This window comes from Phoenix dactylifera, chromosome 15 (assembly GCF_051530095.1).
Source record: "Phoenix dactylifera cultivar Ajwa chromosome 15, Ajwa_hap1_PhDact_Kaust_v1.1, whole genome shotgun sequence".
Classification (NCBI taxonomy): domain Eukaryota; kingdom Viridiplantae; phylum Streptophyta; class Magnoliopsida; order Arecales; family Arecaceae; genus Phoenix; species Phoenix dactylifera.
The window spans coordinates 23,998,100-24,024,041 of record NC_143204.1 but is presented as its reverse complement, the minus strand read 5'-3'; the positions used below and the strand labels follow the sequence as shown (position 1 = coordinate 24,024,041).

Genomic DNA, 25,942 nt, shown 5'->3' with positions numbered 1-25,942 from the left:
GAGAGATGGAGAGATTTTTCAGACCAAGCATATTTTCTATAAAGCTAATGAAGCTGCGAATTGAATGACCATCTATATGGCTAACCATACTGGTAGTACCTTGTGGACTGTGAATGGAGGGCTGCTTCGGGCGCTCCGAGATATTCTATTTTTTGATCTTATTGGATATATCCATGCTCGTCAGATATGTGGATCGCCAACCTAACAAAAAAAAAAACTTCTTCTTCAAGCTGATTTTTGCCGTTGGCCTTCCACTTTACCCCAAAAAAGAAAAGATAAAAAAAAAAAAGGAAAGAAACGGCTGAATGTTATGTTCACTTCGAAAGGGTACGTTTTTTTAAGCGTAGAGTGGGTGGGGGGCCATCTGTCAAAAGGAAGGTTTCCTAATTTTTTTGACCTTATCATAGCAACTTTCAGCAAAGCAAGGTGGACCAAACATCCACTTAAATCTGTTGGTGCCAACCGTTACTACCCTTCTCGAGAAAAAATACTCGCCTTCTACAACATAGGATTAAACAATTTAACAGCAACTTGTAGATTACCATACTGTTTTCATGGGCCCTAATTAACGTGGGAAAGAAAGGTCCACGTATTAAAATTACCAAGCCACTGTCACCAACACTAAAATACCACCTTGTTATGATGAAAGGTATACTTTGGCCGGCACATTAATTCCTACATTGCATGCACCACGTGGTCATGCACGCAGACAATGACAACCGCTCGTTCTTGTGGACATCATTCGTAGAGTGCTTATCCAGTGTACTGCCATAGAAACGAGTGGTTATGAATATCTGCATGCACAGACATTTGGTTCATGCATGCTACTAGGGTATAATTTCTCTTTATTTTGTCGGGCCAAACACCCATGCCCAAATGTAAGATCCCAAGCTATCCACATAATGATCCCATCAAGCACCAAACACTTTGTTTAAACCTTTGTAACAATAAATGGCAAATCAAACTCTTGGAGCAGGTGCAGCCATATTGAGATTAGGCTTGTTTGGTGATGGTCATACTTTGTTTCCTAAGGGCCCCTTCTCTATCTAACAAGACCATGACAGCCCGTCTGCTTGTTCGTCATAATCATGAAAGAAAATTTCAAACTGGAACCAACTTCACCACCATGTAAGTAGGCCAAGATTAATTTGGAATATTGAATGCATGCTAGGAACCTACTTGTTCTCGATGTTGGACCCAAAAAGTTCAGCGTATGAATTAGATCACCGCGTATATCTCAATCTCAGAAGACTGTATCAAATCATTGAACAATGACTTTAAAAAAAAATCATATAATAATTAACCCCTTAAATGATTGATGATGACTAATATTGGTTATTACGGCCGATCATATCCATATAATCTGCATGTAGAATTACATGCAGCTCACATGCACAAAAGCCAACGTACATCCAATCTGTGCTCCACGATATGAGCAAAAACAAGATCAGTGGCTGTGATCACATGAAAGGTGCACACCAACTTTCTGCACGACTTTTAATGTTTTTTTTTTTTTTTGGCATTGTTTTGGTAGCCCACGAAGGTGCGAACGCGCAATCTTGAAGAAGTCCGAAATCTTAATAAACTTAGATCCAAGTACTCCCCTTGATGTAGCGTGTGAGGAACGCACCCGGTCAACTTTAGAAACGTTGAACGTACATTGTGCGGCCGCATTTGACATTTCTGGTGCTTTTGAAAATTACTCCTTCTGAACGGATCAGAAACCACTGGGCTTTCTAAGAAGGCTTCCGCTTGCCAAATTGAGAATGATCGCCCCCTTGGAAGACCAAAAAAAACCTTAAACATAGAACGCATCCCAGATACAATAATGCACTAAAGAGAGGTGATATATAAATTATAATATCTGTAGCCGTCCAAAGCCTGATTTGCTGATCAGAGAGCTCCAAAACAATCAGCGCTCCGATGGCTCATAACACGTTGCTGGCCTGCAGCAGATCAAAGATAAAAAAAAGCTAGGCTTGGAGGATCGGCTTTGATCGGACTCTCCAATGCTTTTAAGTCAGATAGGGCTTTGGAGGAAGAGCAGAGGGACAAACTAAATGACTAGAGAATATAAAAACAATTGAAAGAGAGTTCGACTACCTTCTTTGGGTGTTGGGTCTTCTTTTATTGACGAAGAGTCCTTCTTCCAATGGATTTGTTCTCTAGAGTTTTTGATTTAATAGGAAGAGATCAGGCTTTTCGTATCTAGATCAACCCCTCTACACCACATGCCACCTTTTAATTGGTTGGCATATTTTAGCCGCATCAATATTCATATGCATAGTTACCTATGTAAAGAATTAAACTATACAACGTGGTATTGAACTGAGCATCAATGTTGGCTTTGAGGATGAAGAATAGGAAGCGAACCCAACTTGGCGGCACCTTCAATGGTGAGAATGAAGCATTTCTTCGGGCCATCATACTTGCATTGAGCTATACATGTGTCTATATGCAAACATAGCAAAAAAACTCAATGAACAATGGAAAGGTTAATAAGAGTTGCAAGCTTACAAGAAACTCTAATTGTCAATACGTTAAATATGCAAGGATAAAATCCTCTAAATTGCAAACGTTGTTTTCATCAACAATAAACATTAAAAGAGAGGATTTCTTGCCAAAGATACGATGAGGTTTCTAGTATTCCCTCAACCATTACACAGAATCAAGTTGGAAATTTCAGGTTAGGAAATAAATAATGCAGAAAAGAAGTAAGAACCGAGCACGCTGGGTTCTGTTAGGCGAATCCACCGACTGTTAGGCGAATATGTTGTCTTTCAGGCTACCTATGTCTTCAGAGAGGCCAATAGCACTGTAAATTAGGTGGCATCCTATGCGGCTCATCATTTTAGAGATTTTATTTGAGAAACCCATGACTCTGTTTCGCCTCCTTTGCATTCTGTTCTATTGTGTGACTCTTTGAGTTGTGCTCACACCTGGCATGGGTGAGCTGCCGATATACCAAAAGAACAAAAAGTTGCCATTCTTAATGTTGACTGCTACCCGGCCCAATCGAACCCACAATCGTTCCTGTGTGCATATGGGATTGAGTCAAGCTAGACCTGGACCTGGCCTGTGGCTCTAAATCCCTCTTCGAGGCTCTTCTACTCCAGGGCATGAAGATAGCGAGACGATATCAAAAAGAAGCCTAAAGATGCACGCTTTCACCTCTCCTTCCCTCAGGTGGCAGTTCCTTCAAAACACCGCTATGGAGTAAGATAATGGCAAACTAGAGCTACTCTACTAAAGCTCGCCACCTTCCTTTACTTCAAAGTCGACGTTTCATCTTCCATAGAAAGGTGCATTAATTGCTTCATGTCATAAAGTTATTTAAACCAAAGTCATGGGCCATACTGCTCAGATATGAAACTATTTGTGAACCAACATGGATAGCTTCATAATAGCCTCCATTCATCAGTTACAGCTTGAGAATGGTGATTACATCCAAGCAAAGGCACTCCATATGGTTGTTCTCAAGTCCTTTCAATCTCTCTCCAAAATTAACCACAAAAATTGCCCATAGAGGCATGGAGCCCTGCTAACAATATATATATATATATATATATATATGAGAACTATATCTGAACCATAAAGTTCCAATCTCCTCAAGCTAACACAAATAGCTCTCAGTAGATAGGCTTATATAGAGACGAGAGAGACAAGCCAGGACATTCTTATATGGACCATGGTCGTTCCTGTGTCCTTTTAAACCATTTCCCGATCTAACCACCTTCCTTCATCTCCAATCCTTAGCAGCCTTCTTTCGTCTTCATAAGCTCAAACATCCACCAATCGACACATATCCATTCCACCCCACGAGTCATTCGACATGGAATCCCTTTGGTGGCTTTGCTTCTCAGCCTCTCTTCTTCTCGTCCAACTTTGCACCGCCGGAGCACAAGCACCGGCGGTTGCACCCACCATCCTACCACCACCGGTCGCCCCCACACCTCCAACAGCTGTGACACCACCACCCTCTTCAAGCCCGACAAACTCGCCACCTCCGGTCTCTACACCACCACCATCAGTGCCACCGGCATCGCCTCCTGTTCCATTAGCGCCTGCATTACCACCACCACCAGTATTGCCGCCGCCACCGACATTACCACCACCAACAGCTTCGCCACCAGCTATAACTCCGGTGGTGCCACCGCCAGTGCCACCACCACCAGTGCCACCACCGCCAGTGCCAGCACCGGTGCCGCCACCAGTACCATCGCCGCCAGTGACACCGCCAGCTACACCTCCAGTGATGCCTGGGCCGGTACCAGCACCGTCAATATCTGTGCCGGCACCTGCTCCGGCAAAGCGCAAGGGGAAGCACAAGAAAAGAAGGCACAGAAAGAAGCATGCACCAGCACCTGCACCGACCGTGCCAAGCCCGCCGGCGCCGATTGCGCCCACGCCACCTGATGAGTTGGATGTAACGAGTCCGGCACCTCAGCCAATTGATCTGGTGATCATGCAAAATTTCAAATTAGATTATTTTCCAACAGTTACATAATATATTATCAAGATATGGATATATGATTGGCATAAGAAAAGTACTTGCATTGGGACAAAAAAAAAACTTATATATGTTTTATCAGACACTCTACCAGTAGTATACATTAAACTTTACAGCAGTGATAGTGCATGTATAACTGCCAGATTTTTATTTTTCTTTTTTTTAAAAAGAAACTCAATAATATAATAAAATGTATAAATTTGATTTAAAAAATATAAAAAAATAAATTTGACAAAAGAGAGAGAGGGAGAGAGAGAGAGAAGAAAACTAGTGTTTGTCAAAACAATTGAGCGGTGGACCGTTTACAATGCTGCAGCTTTAGAGCAAGTAACAATCCTCAATCATGCAAGCAATCAAAATAAAGAAAAAAGCTATAATGCATCAGTGCTTCAATAATCATGCTTTACTTCTAGTTTTATAAGATCAGGTGCACATTTATTTTCAAAATAACATCGATCTCAGGGTTGTTTTGTTGTTTGTGAGTTTTCTAAAAAGATAATTGTAGAATCTCATCATCTATAAAACAAGTCTCACACATTATGGGATAGATCTGTTTCTCACAAAACTCATTTTTTCAAAGTTTTACAAAACCAGTTTTATAGAAATATTCAAACAAAAGTTTTTTTGTTGTTGTCAAACTCAATCTTTTTCAGGTTTTCTACAAACCTATGTTAATTAAACCCAACAACTAAATAACTTAGTGGAATTTAGATATGCAACCAATTGTTTTAAAACAAAAACCATTTATATCAATACAAAATATATTGAACAAGGACATGCATTCTTTATGGTCACTGGCATGGCCACATGTGCTATGTGCCAGCAAATATCCAGAGTTAACTCAGAAGACAAACATTGTTAAGGCAAATGCCTAATCTTTATTGCTTGGAGGAGCTTTAAAATATTTTAAATTGCAAAATAATGCTAGTTAAGTTTCTAGAGTTCAAAGAATTTAAGAACTATGGCTCATGCATGACTTTGCTTAATCCTAACGACTTCTGCTCTTCATTTTGATTATAGAATGGAAGCATTGCGATGTTTGAGAAGGGAGGGATGCTCCGAAACTGGGTGGGAACCATATTGGCTATTTTTATGCTGTTAATTGTCTGAAGTTAGCACTGCTTGCGGCTCGGTAGAACAATCTTCCAGTTTTGCTCATATTACAGAGGATTATTGTCTTCATTGTTTTCCAGTTACCAATGCCATCTTCATATTTATCATCACATCTGTTTGGGCGTGTAATAGAGAAAGTTTTGTTTTTGAACTATGCAGTGGAATTGATTCAATCACTTTGGTCCGCTTCTAGTGGTTGTTTTACTTTAACCTCACATCGGCTTATTCGCTTTATTTTTATATGATGTCATTCCACCTTATCTGAAAAGTGTGCAGGTTTCCTCATAGCAACCAAAATGGTCGTTCAATCAGACCATTGACTTTGCCATTAGGTTAGTAGTAAAGCTATCAACTTTGAGGTTTGGTCAACATAAAAGAATTTCATCAATGGGTCAAGACACAGACACAACTTGAGCAGATAAAGCCATTTTTCTCTCTCTGATCCACCATGATACTGTATCCTTTTTTTCAAGAGCTTCTCACACATGGCTCATACCCTCTTGAGTTGAGAAATAAACGACCACAGGATCCAGGGACAAGAAGTGATAGGTGAAAATGAGGTCGAGCTCCATAAGATGGCTCACCTTTTAGTCTTTTACCCCCTCTAAAGACTCACCAAATCTGAGTTTTGCATGAGGGAGCTTTTATTGATTGAACTGGATGGCATATTTGAATCCACATCTCTTATGTCAAAAATTAAAAACCTTGCATCTAAACCCACTAACCTCTGCAGCCAAGCATCTAAAGACAATCCCCATAGCAGACAAACTAAATTAGCGCACAATACACTCAGTGCATCATTTTAAGTTGTGCTCCCAGTACACATCAAGGAAATATCTTCTGATATATCTTTTGATTGTGCAGCCATGAAACAACGAAGAGCACCAAGAATATTAAACAAACACTGGTCCCTTCGGTGCATCATACAATTGAAGACCAAGAAATGATTATTGCCAAGAGTTCTCATTATCTGCATAAGACCTAATTGCAGTGAGACCTGTACAGCTGCAACTCCAAAATTATGCAACTTTATAGCAGCCCTACAAGGCTCTCTTAAATGATAGCAAGAAAAACCAGCCTTAACATTGGATATTGACTGATGTCTGAAGAAATATTTTCAAACCTAAACTGAGAGACAATACCCAATCCTACTGAAACACAAAAAGGACTAAATTTCATGACACCATCATCCATCCTTTTCGCTATGACTACTGTAGTGGTCAAGAAGATCTACCAAATGCTACAAAGTACTCCGAAACAGCACATACATCATTACGAGAAATCGCATGTGTAAATCAACACTCCACGTGGCATATTTTAAAGCATGTTATCAACCTCAACCATCCCTTTAGAACAGGATGACTCTTGAAGAAACACAGCGAGAACGAATCACTTGAACAAACTCCCCATCACCGAACATATTTGTAGCCAACTGTTATTGAAAAATTTATGCAAGATTTTTTGCTTAAAAAACTTCAGCCTTTTAGCTCAACCTACTCACCATAACATCACTATATAATTCAAATTATCAAGCCTGATAAGAGACAAATATACGTGCAAAAAGAAATAAAAATGTTTCAATTTATACAGTTTTGAGCTAACCTCGACCTTCCCATATCTTGCAGCAAGATGTTGATGGAATGGAGAAATCATGGGCTCATCAATAAGTAAATCTGACTCTTTGGGAAGGGCCAGCTTGCAGGAAGAAGAAAGCTTGGGATATTAGATAAACCAAGGAAAAACTGAAGAAAAGCTCATGGTAGACTTTCATTCATCTGATCCTCTATTTTCGCTCAAGTGCACCGCATATCCTGTTTAAACAGCATGCTGTGCTAAGCGGGTATTCAGAAATTGCAGAGGACAAGGCAAGCTTTAGATAGAAGATTACTATCACGCAGTTCCTATCAAACAGGAACAATTTCTATGATTAGAAAGAAAGAAAGAATCACAAAAACATGGTACAGCTGTTCCTGGGATTTCAAAGGAAGATAGCTTAGACCAATCTGACATAGGCCTATGTAGATAAGCATGCACCAGCGCTGGCACGATAGATGATGTATGACACAGACTCGCATCGGCCGGCATGCAGATCCATAATTGATAGTCAAAATAATATTAAACTGTATAACAGATTATATTTTTTTTAAAAGCATGGGCCAGGCCATATTGATGTATATTATGGTGAGTCCTAGTGTACTAATTGACATACAAAAATACAAGTCACAACAACTGATGTTAGGTCAACAGATACATACTAGGACATAGAGACTGTGTATCATACCAATGAGGACTTGGTAGGGCATCATGTAGCATATTACAGTATTCATTGATTCTTTACACTTAGATTGTATATTAACCCATTAAGTGAGATGAAAACTTACTTGATATAAAATCATCTGTATATTCCCTATCGATCACTCCATGTGCCATGGCACCGACCTGAACATATGGTCCCATATGTACATATATACGATGATAATAAGCCTATTCATTTCAAAGTTTTATCATCGGCCGCACACACCAGACAAACAAGGCTGACATCGTCACTTGCAGCGGCAGCATAATTGTTCAAATCAACCAACTTTTCTGAACTATATGAGAGGCCTATAAATGCAGTAGAATGGTTAGTGTTCATTTACAACAACAATCAATCGTAAAAAAAAATTGACAGAACAAATCTGACCTATTTTCCCGGAATTGGCAGGCAAGTGGCATGTAACACGATTTTTTATTACATTAAGAAGTTTCACACGCTTACCAACAGCAGTTATACTCAATTTTTAAACTAACTGCACTGCAAAAACAAAAAGAAAGTGTACATCAACATTTATGGATTTGGAAAACAATTAATTAGATCTAGACATTTATCAGGTTTCAGAAGAACAAAAATTAGCTTTCTTGTAACTTACACATGAGACCAAACAACCACTTCAATGTCCGTGGGATGCGTACATATGGTTTAATTTCGAAAAGGACTCCTTTATCAGTTTTTACGTAAACAGCATGCAGCCTCCCAGCCTTAGTTATTGGGCTATCAAAAATTGCAAGAAGTGCCTGACACAGTCATAAGTTGACAAAAGTTATGGCCCAAAGTAAATTAAAGTCATGTAATAGGAGTGCCAATTCAGATTCAAAAATGTGTAAACTTTAGAAGAAAGCAAGACAACTTACTGTGAGAAACTACATGTTACAGCATGTATGCAATTGATTTTTCTTTTCATAGAAAAACTGCTTTTGTAGGTACTACTTCCTTCGAACAATAAATGCTCAACCACCTAAACACAAAAATTACCTGTCCACGTCTTGACTAATTGCACTTGAAAATGCAAAGATTCTAATCATCTCAAGTAATAATTCTCAGCAATAGTTTCTTGTTAATAATTGGGCTATCAGCGGAACCTCCATACCTGTTCATTGCATGAGAGTATGAAGCCACACTATTAAGCCATTACTTTGAAGGGATTTTCATGGTGCATGATAATTGTATTGTCAAAATTGACAGGCATGTCCACTAAGAGAAAACTGTAGCAAGCATAAGATATGGACTGTTGAAGTGACATAATATACATACACATGGAAGCATAACTTTAAAGATATTAAAAATGAAAAATGAAAAGGAGAACAGAATCAAGAAATCGGAAAAGCTGGTGAATGATATCTGGCCTATAATCAGCAGGATTAGGATTCTGCTTTCTTAGATAGCTGGCATGCTCATCCGAGTTCGGAATGTGGAATTTCTGAAGAAAAGAAAATTAGCTAGGTCACCTAAAAAATAAAAATAAATGATAAGAAGGCCATTCAATAATACACATTCTAAGCACATGGCTGTAACATCTTCCAAGCAAAAAAGGATAAAAGATTATCTACCTTTAAACCCATTTATAAGCATCCAACTAGTTGATGCATAGCAAACAACTATAGTTTTTGGGCACATTGGTCTTTTTGACTTCTTATTTACATGACTAAATTGTTTCTAAACCGGGAAAAAAACCTGCACTAACTAAGAACAACCTAAAAAGCAACTTCTGCTCACCTGGCAACCTCCATAGATGCTTTCCCAAGGAACCACGAGGCTAATACTAATAAAGCCTTAATTAAGCACTGGAGTAAAATCCTAATCCAAATATCCCGTCCTAGGAGCTATTTTCACCTGTCTTTCCAACGCTAACGGTCATTTTCACTTACTTCCCTGAAAATTTGGCAATTATAAACCATGAATTTAATCAAACCCCTAACCCAATCAAGCCCTAGAGCAAAACCCCAATCTGGAAAACCCTACTTTAACCCTCGAGATATTGCCCTAGAGCTAACGGTCATTCCACAAACTACACTCGTGCTCCATGGTGGACCGGCTTCTGTGGATCCCTGCGAGATATTGCCCCGCAAATGCTCACTAGACTTGCCTATCAGGGGTAGGCAACAACCTTGCCCGACTTGTCCCCCTATCACCTCTTCACTACATCATAGAGATCAAGAATGCACAGGGTAGCCCGGACTTGCCTTTCCAACTCTTATATCCAGAAACCACAGTTCTAATCAGACCCAGAACTCTAATGGAACCGCAGTCCATACCCCGATCCCAAGAAAATCCAACTTGAACCTCGAGAATCACCCAAATAGCCATTCCCACGCACCTTCCCTCCTTCGGTGACCAAGAACCGCAGTTCCAATCAATCCCAGAACCATAATTAACGCCTAGAGCAAAACCCTCACCCCAAAATCCAATCTTTAACCCTATAAACCAGTCCAAGAGCCATTTCCGTTTACCTTTCCGACTTTGCCGACGACGAACATTCCCGCCATCAGCTCCACAGCCTCCTCATTCCTCCTCTCGTCCTCAGCCTCCGCCGCCACCTCTCCATTCCCCGCGCCCTCTTCCTTCACTCCCTCCTCCTCCTCCTCCTCCTCCGCTTCCGAGACCTCATCTTTCTCCTCTTCTACCACTTCTTCCACTTCTGTTTTATTGTGTTTTCGCCCCATCACGGCGTCTCTCCTCGCCTTCTCTCCTCCTTGCTCTCCTCCGCACGCGCAACTCAGGTGAGCCCGGAAAGGGATCATTAAATCATCAGCCGTCCATTAAGATTGGACGCGCAATATGACCGTTGTTGATCATCAGGTCGAGCCACCGGTCGATCACGCTCACGATTTTCTTTTTTAAAAAAAATTAAAAGGGATTAATCTCAACCTTCCATTCGATACCCATCTCATTTCAACTAGAATGGAAATTTTATTGGAAATGACAAAAAGGTAATATCATCCCGGCAAGCGCTGGGCAACTGGACCCAAAAAAAAAAAAAAAAAAACATTAGCAGCTATATATGATTTTTATTTAAATTATAAAAAAAGTATAAAATATTTTATATGCCGCTATATAATATATTTGTATCTATTATACTTTTTTATCCTTTTATTATTTATGCAACTTATTAACTGCACTCTTATCATAGATGGTGAACATAGTTAATTACTGCTATTCTTATTATTAAGAAAAGCATGCTTCTAAGAGCAATTTATCTATCCAAAATATGATCGCAGAAAGAAAAGATATTTAAAAACCAAGAACATATCAAAAATATCATTCGGTTCTAGAAAGGCATTACAATGGTTTGTTGAATTTAACAATCAATCAGATAATATGGAGTCAATCATCTGTTCTAGAATTTTGAATTATGATATTTGAGATGTTGAGGTGGTGTAGCATCTTGAAAATATATACGTGTTTATGATTTGCGTTGTTGTCTAGAATACATGTTGGAGACTCATTAGTATGTTGTCGATCAAGTAGCTAATGCTACTTGATCATGAGCAAGCATGAATTAGCCTATATTAATCTGATGGTATGAACATAAACCTAAAGAATGGACTCTCTGTTGTATGCTAATTAAGCTAGCAGTCATACCATTCCCCCTTGTACATTTTAATGTGGAATACTATGAACTGTGAGATGGCATCTAAAATCATCTGTTTGCATGTGAAATTAACTGACAAGAGAGGGGGTAATCAAAATATTCTCTCTAGTTCGCATGTCAAGAAAAAATTATCAATTTATTCTTGAAATTTAAACATTCCAGTGGAGTGATTCTTTTCCAAAGTCTCAACCATGGTCAATGACCATGACTGTTCTTGTCACTGCCAATTTTAAGGACAAAACGAGGATTTCAAGAAGAAGAAAAATATATTAATAAAGAATAATTAGTTGTGCCGTCAGGGTTGATTGAGATTTGCACTTGAAATGAGAATGATCTAAGTGGGGAACAAACTTCAAGTCTTTTTCTGACATTAAGATTTCAAATATCCTCGTCATGCAACAACTAAGGAATCCCCCATTAAATTTCTAATATATCTTGTAAAGTAAGAGAATAGGGACATTGCTACAGGGAGAAGTAATAATCCTAAAAATACATGATAGTGGTATGGCCTTTGTCACTGTTGTCTGCATATGATTTCATCTGTCCTGCTTATAATGCCATAAATAAATATTTAACTCAAAGTCTACTAATAAATTCAATATAGGATTTAAGCAGCAGCTAATCATTTTTCAATCACAATTGCGATAATCGTTGCTTCACTCCACAAAATATATATATGTAAAATATAAAAAATGTTGTCATTGTATTAGTATTATATGTTATATAAATACTTTAGATCCCTTTCCAGTTCCCACATTCTCACCTAGAAGCAGATGACCCAATAATTTGATGGGACAAAAGTAGACAAGAAAAAGGAAGGCACCTAATCTTTCATTCACTTATTCAATTTAAAGAAAGGCTTATGCGCAAAGTAAATTCAATCAAGGGATTCCACTCCAATAGGATTTTAAGTGATAGTATGATGCATCATCTTGCTCGGAAAGATAATATGATGCAACTTATTGGGAGCCTTACATGTGTATTGTGACATATTCTCCTACCATCAAGGTAGAAGAAAAATGTGGCAGTTGCTCAATATTTGGAAGACAAAAGAAATATCATGGTCTCTAAAAGAACATGGAAAAGATAGGGTTTCTATCTAGACAAGGAAAATGCAATGAGTTTCTCTTAAGTATTTTCCGGCATAAAGATGTACACCTCTAGACCCTTATTTCAGAAAGCTTTAATTTACTGTATAATTTGTATCATCACATGATAGCATGGTTAAACATTTGAGCGAAGCTTCCAATGGATATATGGGAAGGTTCATATTTTAATTAATGTCGAAGTATAGATAATATAGATGAGAGGGAACCACTTTGTGGATGCTACTTTTCTTGCTGAGAGTAGTATGCTTTGTAATTATATTATTTTACTATAAGAATAAATAAAAGGATTCTTAAACAAGTATGATTCAACATAAGGAGGAGTAATGTATCATAAAATATGATTTAAATATTTGAAGTATCTGTGTTTTAAAGGTGCCAACTTGGTAGAGTCACTAATTGTTGGACACTAGATATCTGGCTAAATTTAATTCCACCTTCACAAAAGTTTCAACCGAACTTTCTCTTATTATAATTCCAAAAAAAAGGTTATTTCTAGTTGCAACATCAATGATTTTATAAAATAGAATCCTATATTACTTTTGCTCTTTTGAATCTATTTTACCTCTATTTGCCTTACTTAACATATATTGAAAATGAAGTATAATGTACACCTCATGGAGATAAAAAGTATGGTTAACTATGTGCCTTTTAGATATGCTATAAAGTTAAAAATATTTTAAAAAGTAAGAACTATATTTCTCTTCCTCTTTCTACTTTTAGAAGGTACTTTTATCTTTTTTTTCAACCATAACATTTGGTTCAAGAAGGTGGATTAGAAATCAAGTGCTAATCTCTAATAAAAAATTAAAATTAGTTGATCAAATGCAAAAATACTTGATTTCATTCAACAAAAATTAACTCAAAAAAAATTGAAGTTAAATTCAGTACCCATCAAATAAAAGGTTAGATATAAATTTGAATTTTAATTCATCACTGCCGATCTTCATCTAGGCTTGATTCGGCCTTTTATCATTACTTGGGATCTATATTTTTTTAAATTTATTAGTAAACTAGGACATGTAATACATACTCTAGAAAATACTTAAAAAAAATACAATAATGATTATAGAAAAGTTAAAATAATTAGTATAGAATTAAATAACAAGAAAAAAAAAACCTTACAATATGGAGTCAGCAACGGAAGGTTGGTTCTCTTTTAGGTTTACTTCCAGGTGGCTATAAAAGCAACTCTTGATCTAAATCAACTCGGAAGGTGGTTCTCCTACTCCCCCCCTCCCCAGATCAATCCCCGGCCAACCTTTCTCTCTCTTCCTCTCTCTAGACCAGTGGCACGGTCGGTCGCCGCCCGTCCCTCCGCCGCCACCGCCCCCTAAACCACCGTCACGGGCGGTCATCTCCTCCACTGCCGCCGGTTTGAGCCAAAGCCACAGGTCAGTCATCGATCTTGATTATCTTGGAGTTCTTTTCGTGAAAGATCGATAAATTTTTTCGAGAATTGATATAAAAAAAACTGTTTGTTTCCTCTTGTTTTCCCTTGAATTTTTTGTTTGGATGCAAGATTTGATCGAAAGCGCCGCTCGTTTTGTTTGGTTGAGATGTGTCATGGGTAATGAAGGGTGGTGCTTGATCTTGTTATTTCTTTGGGTAATGCTGAGATTATTCGTTTTTTTCAGTATAATAAGGGTACTTAGATGAGCCTTTTCGTTGATAGGAGGGTTGAGAGACCTAAAGATGAGGTCTTTTAATAAGTTTCTTGGATTTAGGGGTCAGTGGGTTGGGACACAGTATTAGCTAGCCTTTTAAGTATCAAATTTTGGATGTGAATTGGGTTTCTGTCAGAAGGCACACTTGCTGATCTTTGCAATTGTAATCCATAACTCGGGAAAAGGAATACCATAGGATTTGTGTCATTAGCAATTCTGGGATACATTGGATCAATTGAAGGTCTATGAGAAAAGAGATCAAAGAGTTCATGAATATCATTGGATGGATAGACCAAATTTCTTGTTGCTGATCTTTGCGGATGTAATTCTTTATGCTGATCTTTGCGAGTGTAATCCTTAGCTTGGGAAAAGGAATACGCTAGGATTTGTGTCATTAGCATTTCTGGGATACATTGGATCAATTGAAGGTTTATAAGAAAAGAGATCAAAGAGTACATGTAACTCGTTGGATGGATAGACCAAAAAAAGGAATACCTTAGGATCTGTGTCATTAGCAGTTCTGGGATACATTAGATCAGTTGAAGGTCTATGAGAAAAGAGATTAAATAGTATATGTATATCATCGGATTTTTCTTCTTCTTCTTCTTGCTTATTTCTGTGACTGTAATCCTTAGCTTGGGAAAAAAGACTACCCTAGGATCTGTGTCCTTAGCGGTTCTGGGATACGATGGATCAATTGAAGGTCTATGAGAAAAGAGATCAAAGAGTACATGTATATCATTGGGTGGATAGACCGAGCAAGCATCGTTGGCTTCTTATGTGGTATTGGTGGATATCCAATGGCAAAGATACTGCCTAAAGCTGTTAAACTAATAATTCAAAAGCTGGCCAGGCTTTGTAGTGAATATTTTCTAAGGGATCGATCGAGTGAATGGTTTTGCGAGCGTCGAGAGATACAAAAATGGTTGAGTTGAAATTTGTGGCAAATGGGTTATGCTGCACTTAGTGTTAGATCATTCAGGAGTGGGAGTGCAGACCTTTAAGATGCTGTATCCCATGACAGCATTTGACTCTTATTATGCCAGTTGCTATCAGCTGGTCCATGTCATAACATCATATTGTGTTGAACTAAAGAATGTCTTTTTGAATGACATGCACCATATCACATGGGTGGTGGGTGATTTTTGGACCAAACGAACCCTCTTGCTGCAGTATAGATGCTTATTGATGTGATTAACAAAGATAGTGAAATGGCATACTCTTAGACTGGCCATAATTTGACATACATACATGTACATGGCACCTAAATCTCCTAGTTGTTCAATTCCACATATGTATGCTGATGAGAGAGGGGCTTGTTGGAGGGAGGTAGTGGTGGTAGAAACCCTTAAGAGGGTTGTGAATGAAGAAATATACTGAAGATTAATTAGAAAGAGAATAAAATAAATGAATGGGGCTAACTCTACATAATTATGTGATTCCACATATATGTGCTGATGAGGAGGGGCTTGATTATATTGAAGGGAGGTAATGGTGGTAGATACCCTTAAGAGGGTCTTCCACAAAGTAGTAAACTGAAGAAATAATTTAGAAAGAGAATAAATAGATGAAAGGGGCTGAATCAGGGTCTTCCACAAAGTAGTAAACTGAAGAAATAAAGAAAGAGAATAAATAGATGAAAGGGACTGAATACTTAATAACTGATAGCTTGCTGCCTTTTCTAAGACAAAGGTTGGAGTTGACACTATTTGGCCATGGTACGGGATAACAGGTTGTGGGGTCATAAATGCTGTAGATCAAGATACATATATTTGATGGACTTAGAGTGGCATGCTCTATCTGGAGTAGAAAAGGTGTAGATTTCAGGTTTCTGACTCCAGAAGGCTTATGAGATCTAGGATTAGGGTTTTTGGATGAAGAGGATGTGCATAAGTAAAGTTCTCTACTAATCTGGCTGTCTTTTAGAAATACCAACTTCATGACTTCTCTTATTCCCAACTGCCAATGCGGCATCAATTCTCCAATAGGCAAGGGCAGTGTCAAGTTAGGCAATTTAACCCCTTCAATAAGCAATGAGAATCTTTTGTTTTGTCTGGGAGATAATATATATGCCTCAAACTATGATGGCTACATAAATTTAGGTTGTTGACAGTGCTGATGCGGGCAGGTTAGGGTGATAGGATCGATGAAGGTGACAGAAGGCAGTTGATAATATTTGTTCATAGGCTACCCATAGGAACTTTTTTGGATTTGTTCCAGCAGCCTTTTGTTGAGTTTTGAATTGCAAATTGGAGGCTCTGTATGCTATGTTGATGAATTTGCGTATTGACAATGTTTTTAATTAGCCTTTGCACCCAAAGATAATGGAAACTCATTTCCACTATCCTGTTCTGTGTTGAAAATAAATCTCTATTGAGTTCATGGATTAGCCAGCTACCACCTGATGCTCCTTGGTGTCCCATCCATTTCCGGTAAGATAGCATTACCTTTGAGGCATCTAACTTTTATTGGTACAGTTAGTTTTCAAATTATTGCTTGAATACTTAATATGGGCATTACATTTTCATGTGAAATTGATGTTACTTGATTTATGCATTCTGTTGTTCCATGCTTGTTTTGTTAATTGGTAGTTGCAGGTGCATTCTTAATATAATAATTTTAACTGTTCAGATTGCATTATTATGTACTGAGCAATAACTTTTTTAGTACAGTACTATTGAACCACAACGGAAAGTAGCGACAATCTTTTGAATGTTTGACAGGGCATTTATTTACTGTTTAGAACGCTAGTAGAAATTTGAATTTTATTCTTGCCATTTGTCATTTTTTTGTCATTGCTGGTAGGATTTACTGATTATGATAGAGGAGATGTTGATAGTTTCCCTCATGCAAGTTTCCTGATTCATTATTTTTCAGACATATAGATTCAAGGTTCTGGACTTCAAAATTTTAGCGAAGAAAATAAGCTGCAGACAAGTGCAATTTAACAGGACTGCAGCAATTCTTTTATGTCTGCTATTTTGCCTCATTTCGTGGTCGAACAAAGTGATTTCTTGTCCGAGCATGCTAATATCATAGGCTTGGCTTCAGTCAGCCTCAAGAGAAAACCAGCATGCGACTTTCCTCATCTCTCCATGAATTGCCAACATTCTCTAAACTAAATCCCGTAGAGGGTGACCTTGGCCTTGAAACCGATAGAAGTTATGCCCATGCAAAACCTCTCCGTGCTCTACAAAGAGAGGGTGCTGCTGGATCTAGCTTTTCAAAGGAGAAATCCTCTCCAGCAACCCCAACTAAACGAAGGAAATGGATATGGGCAGTTCTAGGTGCTATTGCCATTCTCTTATTATTTTTATTCATTTACATATGTTCAAGATATTTTAGTACTTATTTATCGCGTGAAACGTCGGAGTATTATGTCATACTTGACTGTGGAAGTACTGGCACTCGCGTTTATGTCTATGAGTGGTCTATTAATCGAAATAAAGGCCACTCAAATTTACCTATTGCCTTGAGATCATTACCTGAAGCTTCTCAAAGAAAATTCAGTGCAGGGAGTGGCCGTGCTTATCAGCGTATGGAAACAGAGCCTGGTTTTCATAAACTTGTCCGCAATGAAAGCGGGTTGAGGGATGCAGTAATGCCACTTCTTCAGTGGGCTGAGAAACAGATACCCAAGCGTGCTCACAAAAATGCCTCTCTCTTTCTTTATGCTACTGCTGGGGTTCGTAGGCTACCAAGTTCTGATTCAGCATGGCTTCTGGACAAGGCATGGAATATTTTGAAAAATTCATCATTTTATTGTAAGAGAGATTGGGTTAAGATCATAACTGGCATGGAGGAAGCTTATTATGGATGGATAGCTCTTAATCATCATATGGGTATGCTAGGTTCCTCACCAACTAAAGAGACATTTGGTGCACTTGATTTAGGTGGTTCATCATTGCAAGTTACTTTCGAGACTGAGAAGCCAACGCACGACGAGACTGGCATTATTTTGAGAATTGGAGCTGTTAGCCATTATTTAAGTGCATATTCTTTATCTGGCTATGGATTAAATGATGCATTTGACAAATCTGTAAGCTATCTTCTCAAAAGGTTCTCAGGAACTGCTGCTGCTGGCTTAAATAATGGAAAAATTGAGCTTAGGCATCCATGCTTGCAGACTGGGTACAAAGAGGAGTATACCTGTTCCCATTGTGCGACAATTAACCAAGAAGGAAGTCCTTTGATTGGAGGGAAAACCAGTTCGGGGCATCCTGGAATGGTTATTCAACTCCTTGGTGCTCCTAATTGGGAAGAATGTAGTGCACTTGCAAGAATAGCAGTCAATCTATCTGAATGGTCTAGTACAAGCTCTGGAGTTGATTGTAAACTCAAACCATGTGCTCTCAGTGACAATTTGCCTCGTCCACGTGGACAATTCTATGCCATGTCTGGTTTCTTTGTGGTCTTTCGGTTTTTTAACTTGACTTCTAAGGCCACTCTTGGTGATGTACTAAAATTGGGTAAGAAATTTTGTGGAAAAACATGGGAAGTTGCAAAGAACAGTGTTGCTCCACAACCTTTCATAGAACAATATTGCTTTAGGGCACCATACATTGCCTCGCTATTAAGAGAGGGATTGCAGGTCAGAGATAACCAAGTGGTCATTGGTTCTGGTAGTATTACTTGGACTCTGGGAGTTGCATTGTCTGAGGCCGGACAGGCATTGTCTAGCAGAATTGATCTTCAGAGCTATAGAATATTGCACACAGATATAAATCCAACTTATCTTCTTCTCCTACTTTTGGTGTCAATCATACTCTTGCTTTGTGCACTATCATGTGTTGGCAAATGGACCCCAAGATTTCTCCGGAGATCATATCTCCCACTTTTTAGGCATAACAGTGCAACCAACTCAGTTCTCAACAAATCATCTCCTTTCCTTTTCCAGCGATGGAGTCCCATAAATTCAGGTATGCTTTTCTTGTGGCATTTCACCTTCCATTTTGTGATAACTGCTCGGTTCCTCCAACATCATCTAAATTTGCTGCATGCATTGAAGCACTAAGTTTTCTTTGCATCTCCTGTCATGACAGAATTTTTCCCCGAAAAAAAGTGATCAATTTTGAGTTTTATTATCCATCTTTTTTTAAAAAAAATGCTAATTAAGAGCCGTGGCCGTGGCCAATGTTGATTGCACTATCTAAATATGAGCAGTGGTATGAGTCAAGTAGGAGCTGGGTTGGTAGATGAAACAAATTCATTAACCCTTTCATGTTGAAGGGCTTTCTTCTGCTCTGTTATATGAGCAAAATCATATTTTCTGTCATAGGAATGGGATAAAAGTCAGCAATAAGGTTTTTTAAAATCAGGTCCACTTGTATTAAGGAAGTCTGATTTATCCATCTATGAGTAAGTCTTCTCTGAAACTGCTGGACTGTTTTCTGATGCACCAAGTGAGTTGTCCCGATATATTCACCATTTTTGGTTCACATATAATGATTGAAACATATATGTCCAGTCTTCATATCTCCTGGCAAAGCCTTTCCTTGCCCAAGGTTACCTTAACTAACAATTAGGCTCTGATTCTTGATGGTTGACGTCATTTGGATGACTTGTCATGGAACTTCATTCTGTCCTTGTATGGATCTTCCTAACTTACATTTATGCTAAAGAAGTCCTCATTTTAATGTGGAAATGCTTGGATGATGATGATGATGTTAATGAGGATAACTGGTTATTATACAAATGACTGGGTTTCTTTTAAAAAAATGTGTTTATAATTTCCAAAATTAGATGTTGAATGCCAGATGTTTATATACTGTTTTAAAATTTTAGAGGGATAAAATGTATATTTAGAAAGTGAGAGGATTATATAAAGTTTAGAATATGTTAGGCATTTATGTTCCAAAAACTTTATCCTTGCTCTCAGATCAAAAGGAAAGATCATTAATTCAGAGCAGATTTCATGACTTCTACTGATCGGCAAATAACTGTACAAGCTTCATAGCTTCATCAGCATCTCTGCAGGGAAAGCATGGACATGGGTGCATGGAATGCATGTGAGAATGTACTCATGAACATACAATATGGCAAATATTAAAAGTACAGGACATGGTAGAGCTAAAATATGGTTATAAATAAGTGTATATTATTTACCATATTAATTATTTATGTGAACCATATTTGTGGAATCTTTATGTTGGTTGCTTGAGTTTCAGTTAAAGAATATAAAATCTGCACCCATTTTACTCGGCTGAAGAGGCAGTGAGACAAGCATCTAATATACCAACAAACATGTATTCGTCCCCTTCACTAAAACTCCCATTATGTGGTAGCATTTATCAAAGAAGAACAGTGTATCTATAGCATGACTTAGTTTATCAAGTGAACATCATAATGTTTTTTTACATAAAGGCATAGATTAACTTAATTTATGAGAGGGTCCGTTTGAGTCAAGTGGGAGTCTGGAGTCATGTTAGGTCCAGTTAAGTTATTATGCTGGAGTCAAGTCAATAGAAGTCTTGTGAGTCAATCTGGTGTCTCAAGTCAAGTCGAGAGTGTTTCAAGTCAGATCTGTGATGTGTGGCTGAGATTCATTCTAGGCATTTCTTATGCATTGACATAATCTAGCGTGAAGGGAAGAAGGGGTGTTTGGACATCAGTTCTGTTGTGGCGGCAGCTTCCCTCGAAGAGGAGCAACCTGATCATTGTTCCTCTCTCTTTGTCCTTCTTAGATCCTCAAACATAAATTCAATTATTTTAATGAATCTGTCCTGAATACTGTTTCTGTTAGGTTGTTCCTTTTACACTGGTTGGAAGATTCAGATCTAAAACAGTCTGGACTCCACCTAATTAGGGCTGTAGGACAATTTATAATTAAGCTATAAGTAGCGGCATGTATGTAAAGTTGTCAATATGAGCGCTAGGTGATTGTCGGGTTCCCAGCTACCCATCTAGGCCCCTTGGTGGCCTTCAAGCCTGGGATCCCTGTAAGCAGGTGGCACACGTAGGCAGTGGATTGCCAGGGTGGCAAGACCGAGTCCAGCTAGGCATCCATTTCTGCCTGTAACAATTGCTTTGAAGTATCAGAAATTTAGCTCATTTGTCAAGTTTGTGCATGCAAAGATACTGACCGCGTCTGTGTGAATCGTCTGTTGGTATGTTCTTCTTTTCTTTACAAACAATTTTTCTGTCTTCCCAAATGCTCTGCCCCGTTGACATGTCCTTTTATTTTCATTTTGCAATAAGCATGAGTTACGTAATGTAGTTTGTACTTGCAATTGCTATGACCAAAACAATGTTTTGATGAAATTTTTTTGAATTTTCCCTTTCAGGTGATGGAAGGGTAAAGACACCACTTAGTCCTACTGTTTCTGGCTCTGAGCAGCATCCTTTTGGCATGGGATATGGATTTGGAGGCAGCAGCATTCAGCTTATGGAATCTTCTTGGCACCCATTAGGTGTTTCTCATAGTTATTCCTCAGGTAGCTTAGGCCAAATGCAGATTAGCAATGGAATGGGATCCTTCTGGCCACCTCACAGGGGTCAGACAACTCTTTCAAGCCGCAGATCACAATCTAGAGAAGACCTCAATGCTTCATTGGCAGAAGCTCATATGGCGAAGGTTTAGCATATCTGTGCTGTTGACAAGCTGGTATGAACCCTTAATTTTTAACAACCATGTATATAATAGCATAAAAGTATGAGATGTCTTACCTGATAAAAATCATTTTGTACTGTATCTTTCTGAATGAGAGCTTCCTTGGAATTCAAGGCTTCTATAACATTAGTTACAGCCATTATCTTTTGATAGTACATTAAGAATACCATGACAAGTAGAAGTTTTGATTCGTTTTCAGAACTCAAGATCCTCATAGGTTGTATATATTTTTTAAGCAATTCTGTTGAAGCAGGTATGAGATTGTGACAAATCAGAATCTGCAAGACAATGTGCCCACCTGCGTCACTGCAGCATGTTCTTTGATTCACCTTAAGCCCCAGGCGCTCTTGGTCCCCTTCAATTTTGTTTTCTGATGTGAAGGAGCTTCAGCAGGATGCCTCGTATTCCTTTTTTATTTTTACAACACAGTAAATTGCTTGTTTATCATAATTGCTAACTGAAAATTATTATTTTTTCTTTTAATATTACTAGTAGTTATTCTTTATCATCCATTCATTAGTATTTTACTAACAGTGGTGAATGCCTTCACACATCACTGCCAATTTGATCCCAAGCATGAAGGGTTTATGTACTTTTTTGATTTCTATTGACAAATTGCAAGGATCCATTTCCTTCGCATTAGACCAGAAAAAATGTGTTTCAGCTGCATAAACACCTAAGCAAGCGAGCTAGGTAGCTAGCTTCAAGAAGATAGTACCTTCCGTTCAAATTACCCTTTTGTGTGTGGACGGTAAATTGCACAGCAGCTTATTTATTATTATAATGAATGATGCTATAAAATTTCCAAGAACAGCATCCCAGCAGACTGACAGTTCCCAGTGAAATCAAATGCTGAGCTGATATTTTGCTTTTAATCTGAAAGGAGGATTTTAATTCTTCCTTAATCTCAGAAGGCTATTATTTGTTTATTTCATCACTTTTTAATCTTGTTATAATTATTACTGTAATAAATGCTGCTACTGAATTTCCAAGAACAGCATTACAACAGATGACAGTTCCCACAGGAATCAAATGCTGAGCTGATGTATCTTTTGCTTTTAATTCAAAAGGAGGATTTTACTTCTTCCTTAATTTTGGATGGCTATCATCTGTTTATTTAATCACTTTTTAATCTTATCATGAACGTGCTATGCTCGAATCTACTTTGTTTTCTCTCCCTAGCCAATCTTATATTCTTATTTGATGCGAGAGTTCTTTTCGGATAACAGCAGTAGTAGCAACAATAGCGAAAGCGAAGCAATCGATAGAGCATTTAAAGTCTAAATTGTTATATTCCAAGGGAGGTATAGGGATGGTTGATACATTGAATCCTAATTATATCATCATTTTTTTATTGTTGACCGGTGTGTCCTCTGTGTAACCAGGCAATTGAAAAAAAAAACTAGTTTCAGCAATTATTTGGCTTTAAGAATGTTTGTGTGGCTATTGTAAGTTCGATGATGCTGTGGATCTGTCTTCTTTCTTTGATGCCATCGAACTTCCGGTATACGTATTGCCAATATGCTTGAAGAGATGTTATTTAATAAGGTTATGCTGATACTGTTTCACTGGCCCCAAGAGGAAACATGTCATTGGGCTATGCTAGATTCTTTTGCATTGTATGGTTGCCTTTGCCTTTTCGAGTAGAATGGAGTAGAAATTATCTCTCAGCTCATCTAGATGTGTTTGGCTCTGTGTTATTTTTGTTAGTCTAAAATTTCTGTTTGGCCTTCCTAATTCATCGACCAAACATCAGTATAGGCATTGTTAACCGTTGCAGTTTCATGTATCAAATTGTCTGAAGCAAACTCAGATGCTTTATTGCGACGATGTTATAATTGATCGTGATTGGTTAATTTTTTTTTTAATCTTTCGTAATTGCAGCATTATAATGATAATTGTTGGCTAACATTTTAGTAACATATATGGTGGCTGAAACAATGATCTTGAGCCACTGAGGTGGTAGCCTAGTGAGAGCGTGCCTTTACTTCCAAATAAGTAGTTTCGAGTTCGAAACGCACGGGCATCGATTAAATTGTGAACACTGGATGCTCCCTGCTCGGACACGGAGTCTGGAAGGGCGTATTGCTCTGCTAGTAGTCTCAGTGGTGCCAGGTGTGACGTATTCACACATGGTATTCGTGCCGGAGCCCAGAGGGGTAACCGAACCGGGCCCACGGATGGGGAGGTATAAGTAAAACCAGCTGGCGTGCCCAACATACGGTCATTTCTGCCCGCATCGAACATTCTTCTGGCGGGGTGGGGGCCGGCCAATTGGGGGCTGCGAAGCAAGGGTGGGCTTGTCCCTTCCTCCCCATTTTCTTTTTGTCTAGCAAAAAAAAAAAAACAATGATCTTGTAGTTTTATGCGTATAAATTCTAAAATTATGAAAATTATATATAGATTATGTGAATACTAGATGCATCAAATGGCAGATGTTTGTGTATGGGAGGCAATTGGTTCAGATCATCTTCATTACCAAGTCCAAAATTCGCCTGAGCTGAGAACCCCCTACCTAACCCATCACCCTCTGGGACCCCAACTGCGACATCTGAATCAGTCCCCATGATTGAGCCACCCCATGTCAACCGACCATCAGCCCATCATCTTCATGATGGCATATTTAGTTCTGTCGTTAAACAAAGTAATTATGCCTTTCAAACTCCTGAATGTACGCAGTCAATCTTTTCTAAAATGCTCGAATGCCACATTTCCACTGTATCCAAGGATAGCTTGCTCACAGATCATACTGTTTATATGCATGGTTAAACATTATTGGATTGCTGGATGTATACGGAATGTGATTCATGATATTCTAGGATATTACTGATCGAGCATTTGTGGTAATACTAAGCACAATGCTTCTGGTTGTATCTTGAAATATTCAATTAGGGCTTAAGGTTGGTACATTACTTATAGAGTATTAGTGACGTACTAGCATCCATGGCTGGTTGTTTCTCCCAGGTAAGATCATAATGAGTTAGGATAAGAAAATCCCTTCTCTTCAGCTCTGTTAGTCGAGGGGTTGAAACAATTCTGAGAGGAAGGTTAGTGAATGCATGATAAATTTAGATATTAATTGAATAAACCTTCATGCAAGAACTTGGATTATTTTGCTAAGTAACTTCTGTTTCCTTTGTAACAACATATGATAAATGTTCGAGAAATTCGAGATCATTAGAGCGAGCCTGTGGGCCCCGCAGAGCCCAACAAAAATAGATTTTTCAGCCAGCGGCGGCGGCGAAGTAGGAGATATTTTTGTTCCAAAATTAATCCGGCAACGAATCGCCTCGTACGTGTCGAGCATCCAGTGTAATTGCAAGTTAATTTCCCATGCAAGGAAACCTTTCGAAGCTTTTATTTGGGTGAACTCTGAGGCCTGGACTCCCTTCTTCCTTCTTCTTCTATGGGCTCGTTTGGTTCGCGGGAAGCATTTTCCTTCCTAGGAATATGATTTCTGGGAAACAAATTCCTAGGAAGAGGATGCCTAGAAAAGTACTTTTGGCATGTTTGGTTGACTATGGAAAAGTGACAAATTTCCAAGGTGCTTATATTTGGTTGGCCATCCACTTTCCTAGGAAAGTTATATATAATTCCTATTATGCCCTTAATAAAAATTAGGTTTTTAATACCTCTTTAATGCTTCTTTAATGCTGAAGGGACTTTTTGGGAAAAAGTAAAAATGGAGTGATTCCCGCCTCATGGGAAAGTAACTTTCCCATGTTTCTCATGGGAAAGACTTTCCCATGAAATGTGGGAATCACATTCCCATGGGAATACAACTTTCCCTTCTCTCTCCTTTGAAAACTCCAACCAAACAAGAGGCATCTCATTACTTTCCCGTTGACCACACTTTCCCCCCTTCTTTTCCCGCGAACCAAACGAGCCCTATATAAATCCGAGAGAGAGAGAGAGAGAGAGAGAAACAGGCAGCCTTCTCCTCCGTAAATCCTAGATCGCTCCTCCACCCTCCGATTTTCATCAAGCGGCTGGTGATCCATTGATCGAGCAGCCATGCCCTCTGCCAA

The 25,942-nt window shown here is 38.5% G+C and overlaps 1 protein-coding gene and 1 pseudogene across 2 annotated transcripts; one reads left to right on the top strand and one right to left on the bottom strand.

The window, feature by feature from the left end:
* Positions 1–6,552: 6,552 nt before the first annotated feature.
* LOC103705840 (ribosomal RNA small subunit methyltransferase NEP1-like) lies at positions 6,553–10,691 on the bottom strand (annotated as a pseudogene). The gene is made up of 5 exons (XR_015973612.1): positions 10,391–10,691; positions 8,533–8,677; positions 8,307–8,417; positions 8,005–8,227; positions 6,553–7,434 (listed from the first exon to the last, which is right to left on the bottom strand). The product of XR_015973612.1 is annotated as a ribosomal RNA small subunit methyltransferase NEP1-like (transcript).
* Positions 10,692–13,804: 3,113 nt separating this feature from the next.
* LOC103705839 (putative apyrase 7) lies at positions 13,805–22,430 on the top strand. The gene is made up of 4 exons (XM_008789719.5): positions 13,805–14,032; positions 17,183–19,224; positions 21,589–21,908; positions 22,168–22,430. The coding sequence occupies exons 2-3, from the start codon at positions 17,379–17,381 to the stop codon at positions 21,882–21,884; spliced, it is 2,142 nt and encodes a 713-aa protein (XP_008787941.3). The 5' UTR covers positions 13,805–14,032; positions 17,183–17,378; the 3' UTR covers positions 21,885–21,908; positions 22,168–22,430.
* The last annotated feature ends 3,512 nt before the right edge of the window (positions 22,431–25,942 follow it).

Excerpts from the sequence above, each read along its gene's own strand:
- LOC103705839 (XM_008789719.5), top strand. The coding sequence starts at position 17,379 with ATGCGACTTTCCTCATCTCTCCATGAATTGCCAACATTCTCTAAACTA. Across the intron at positions 19,225-21,588 it reads ATGGAGTCCCATAAATTCAG|GTGATGGAAGGGTAAAGACA; the intron begins GTATGCTTTTCT and ends TTTCCCTTTCAG.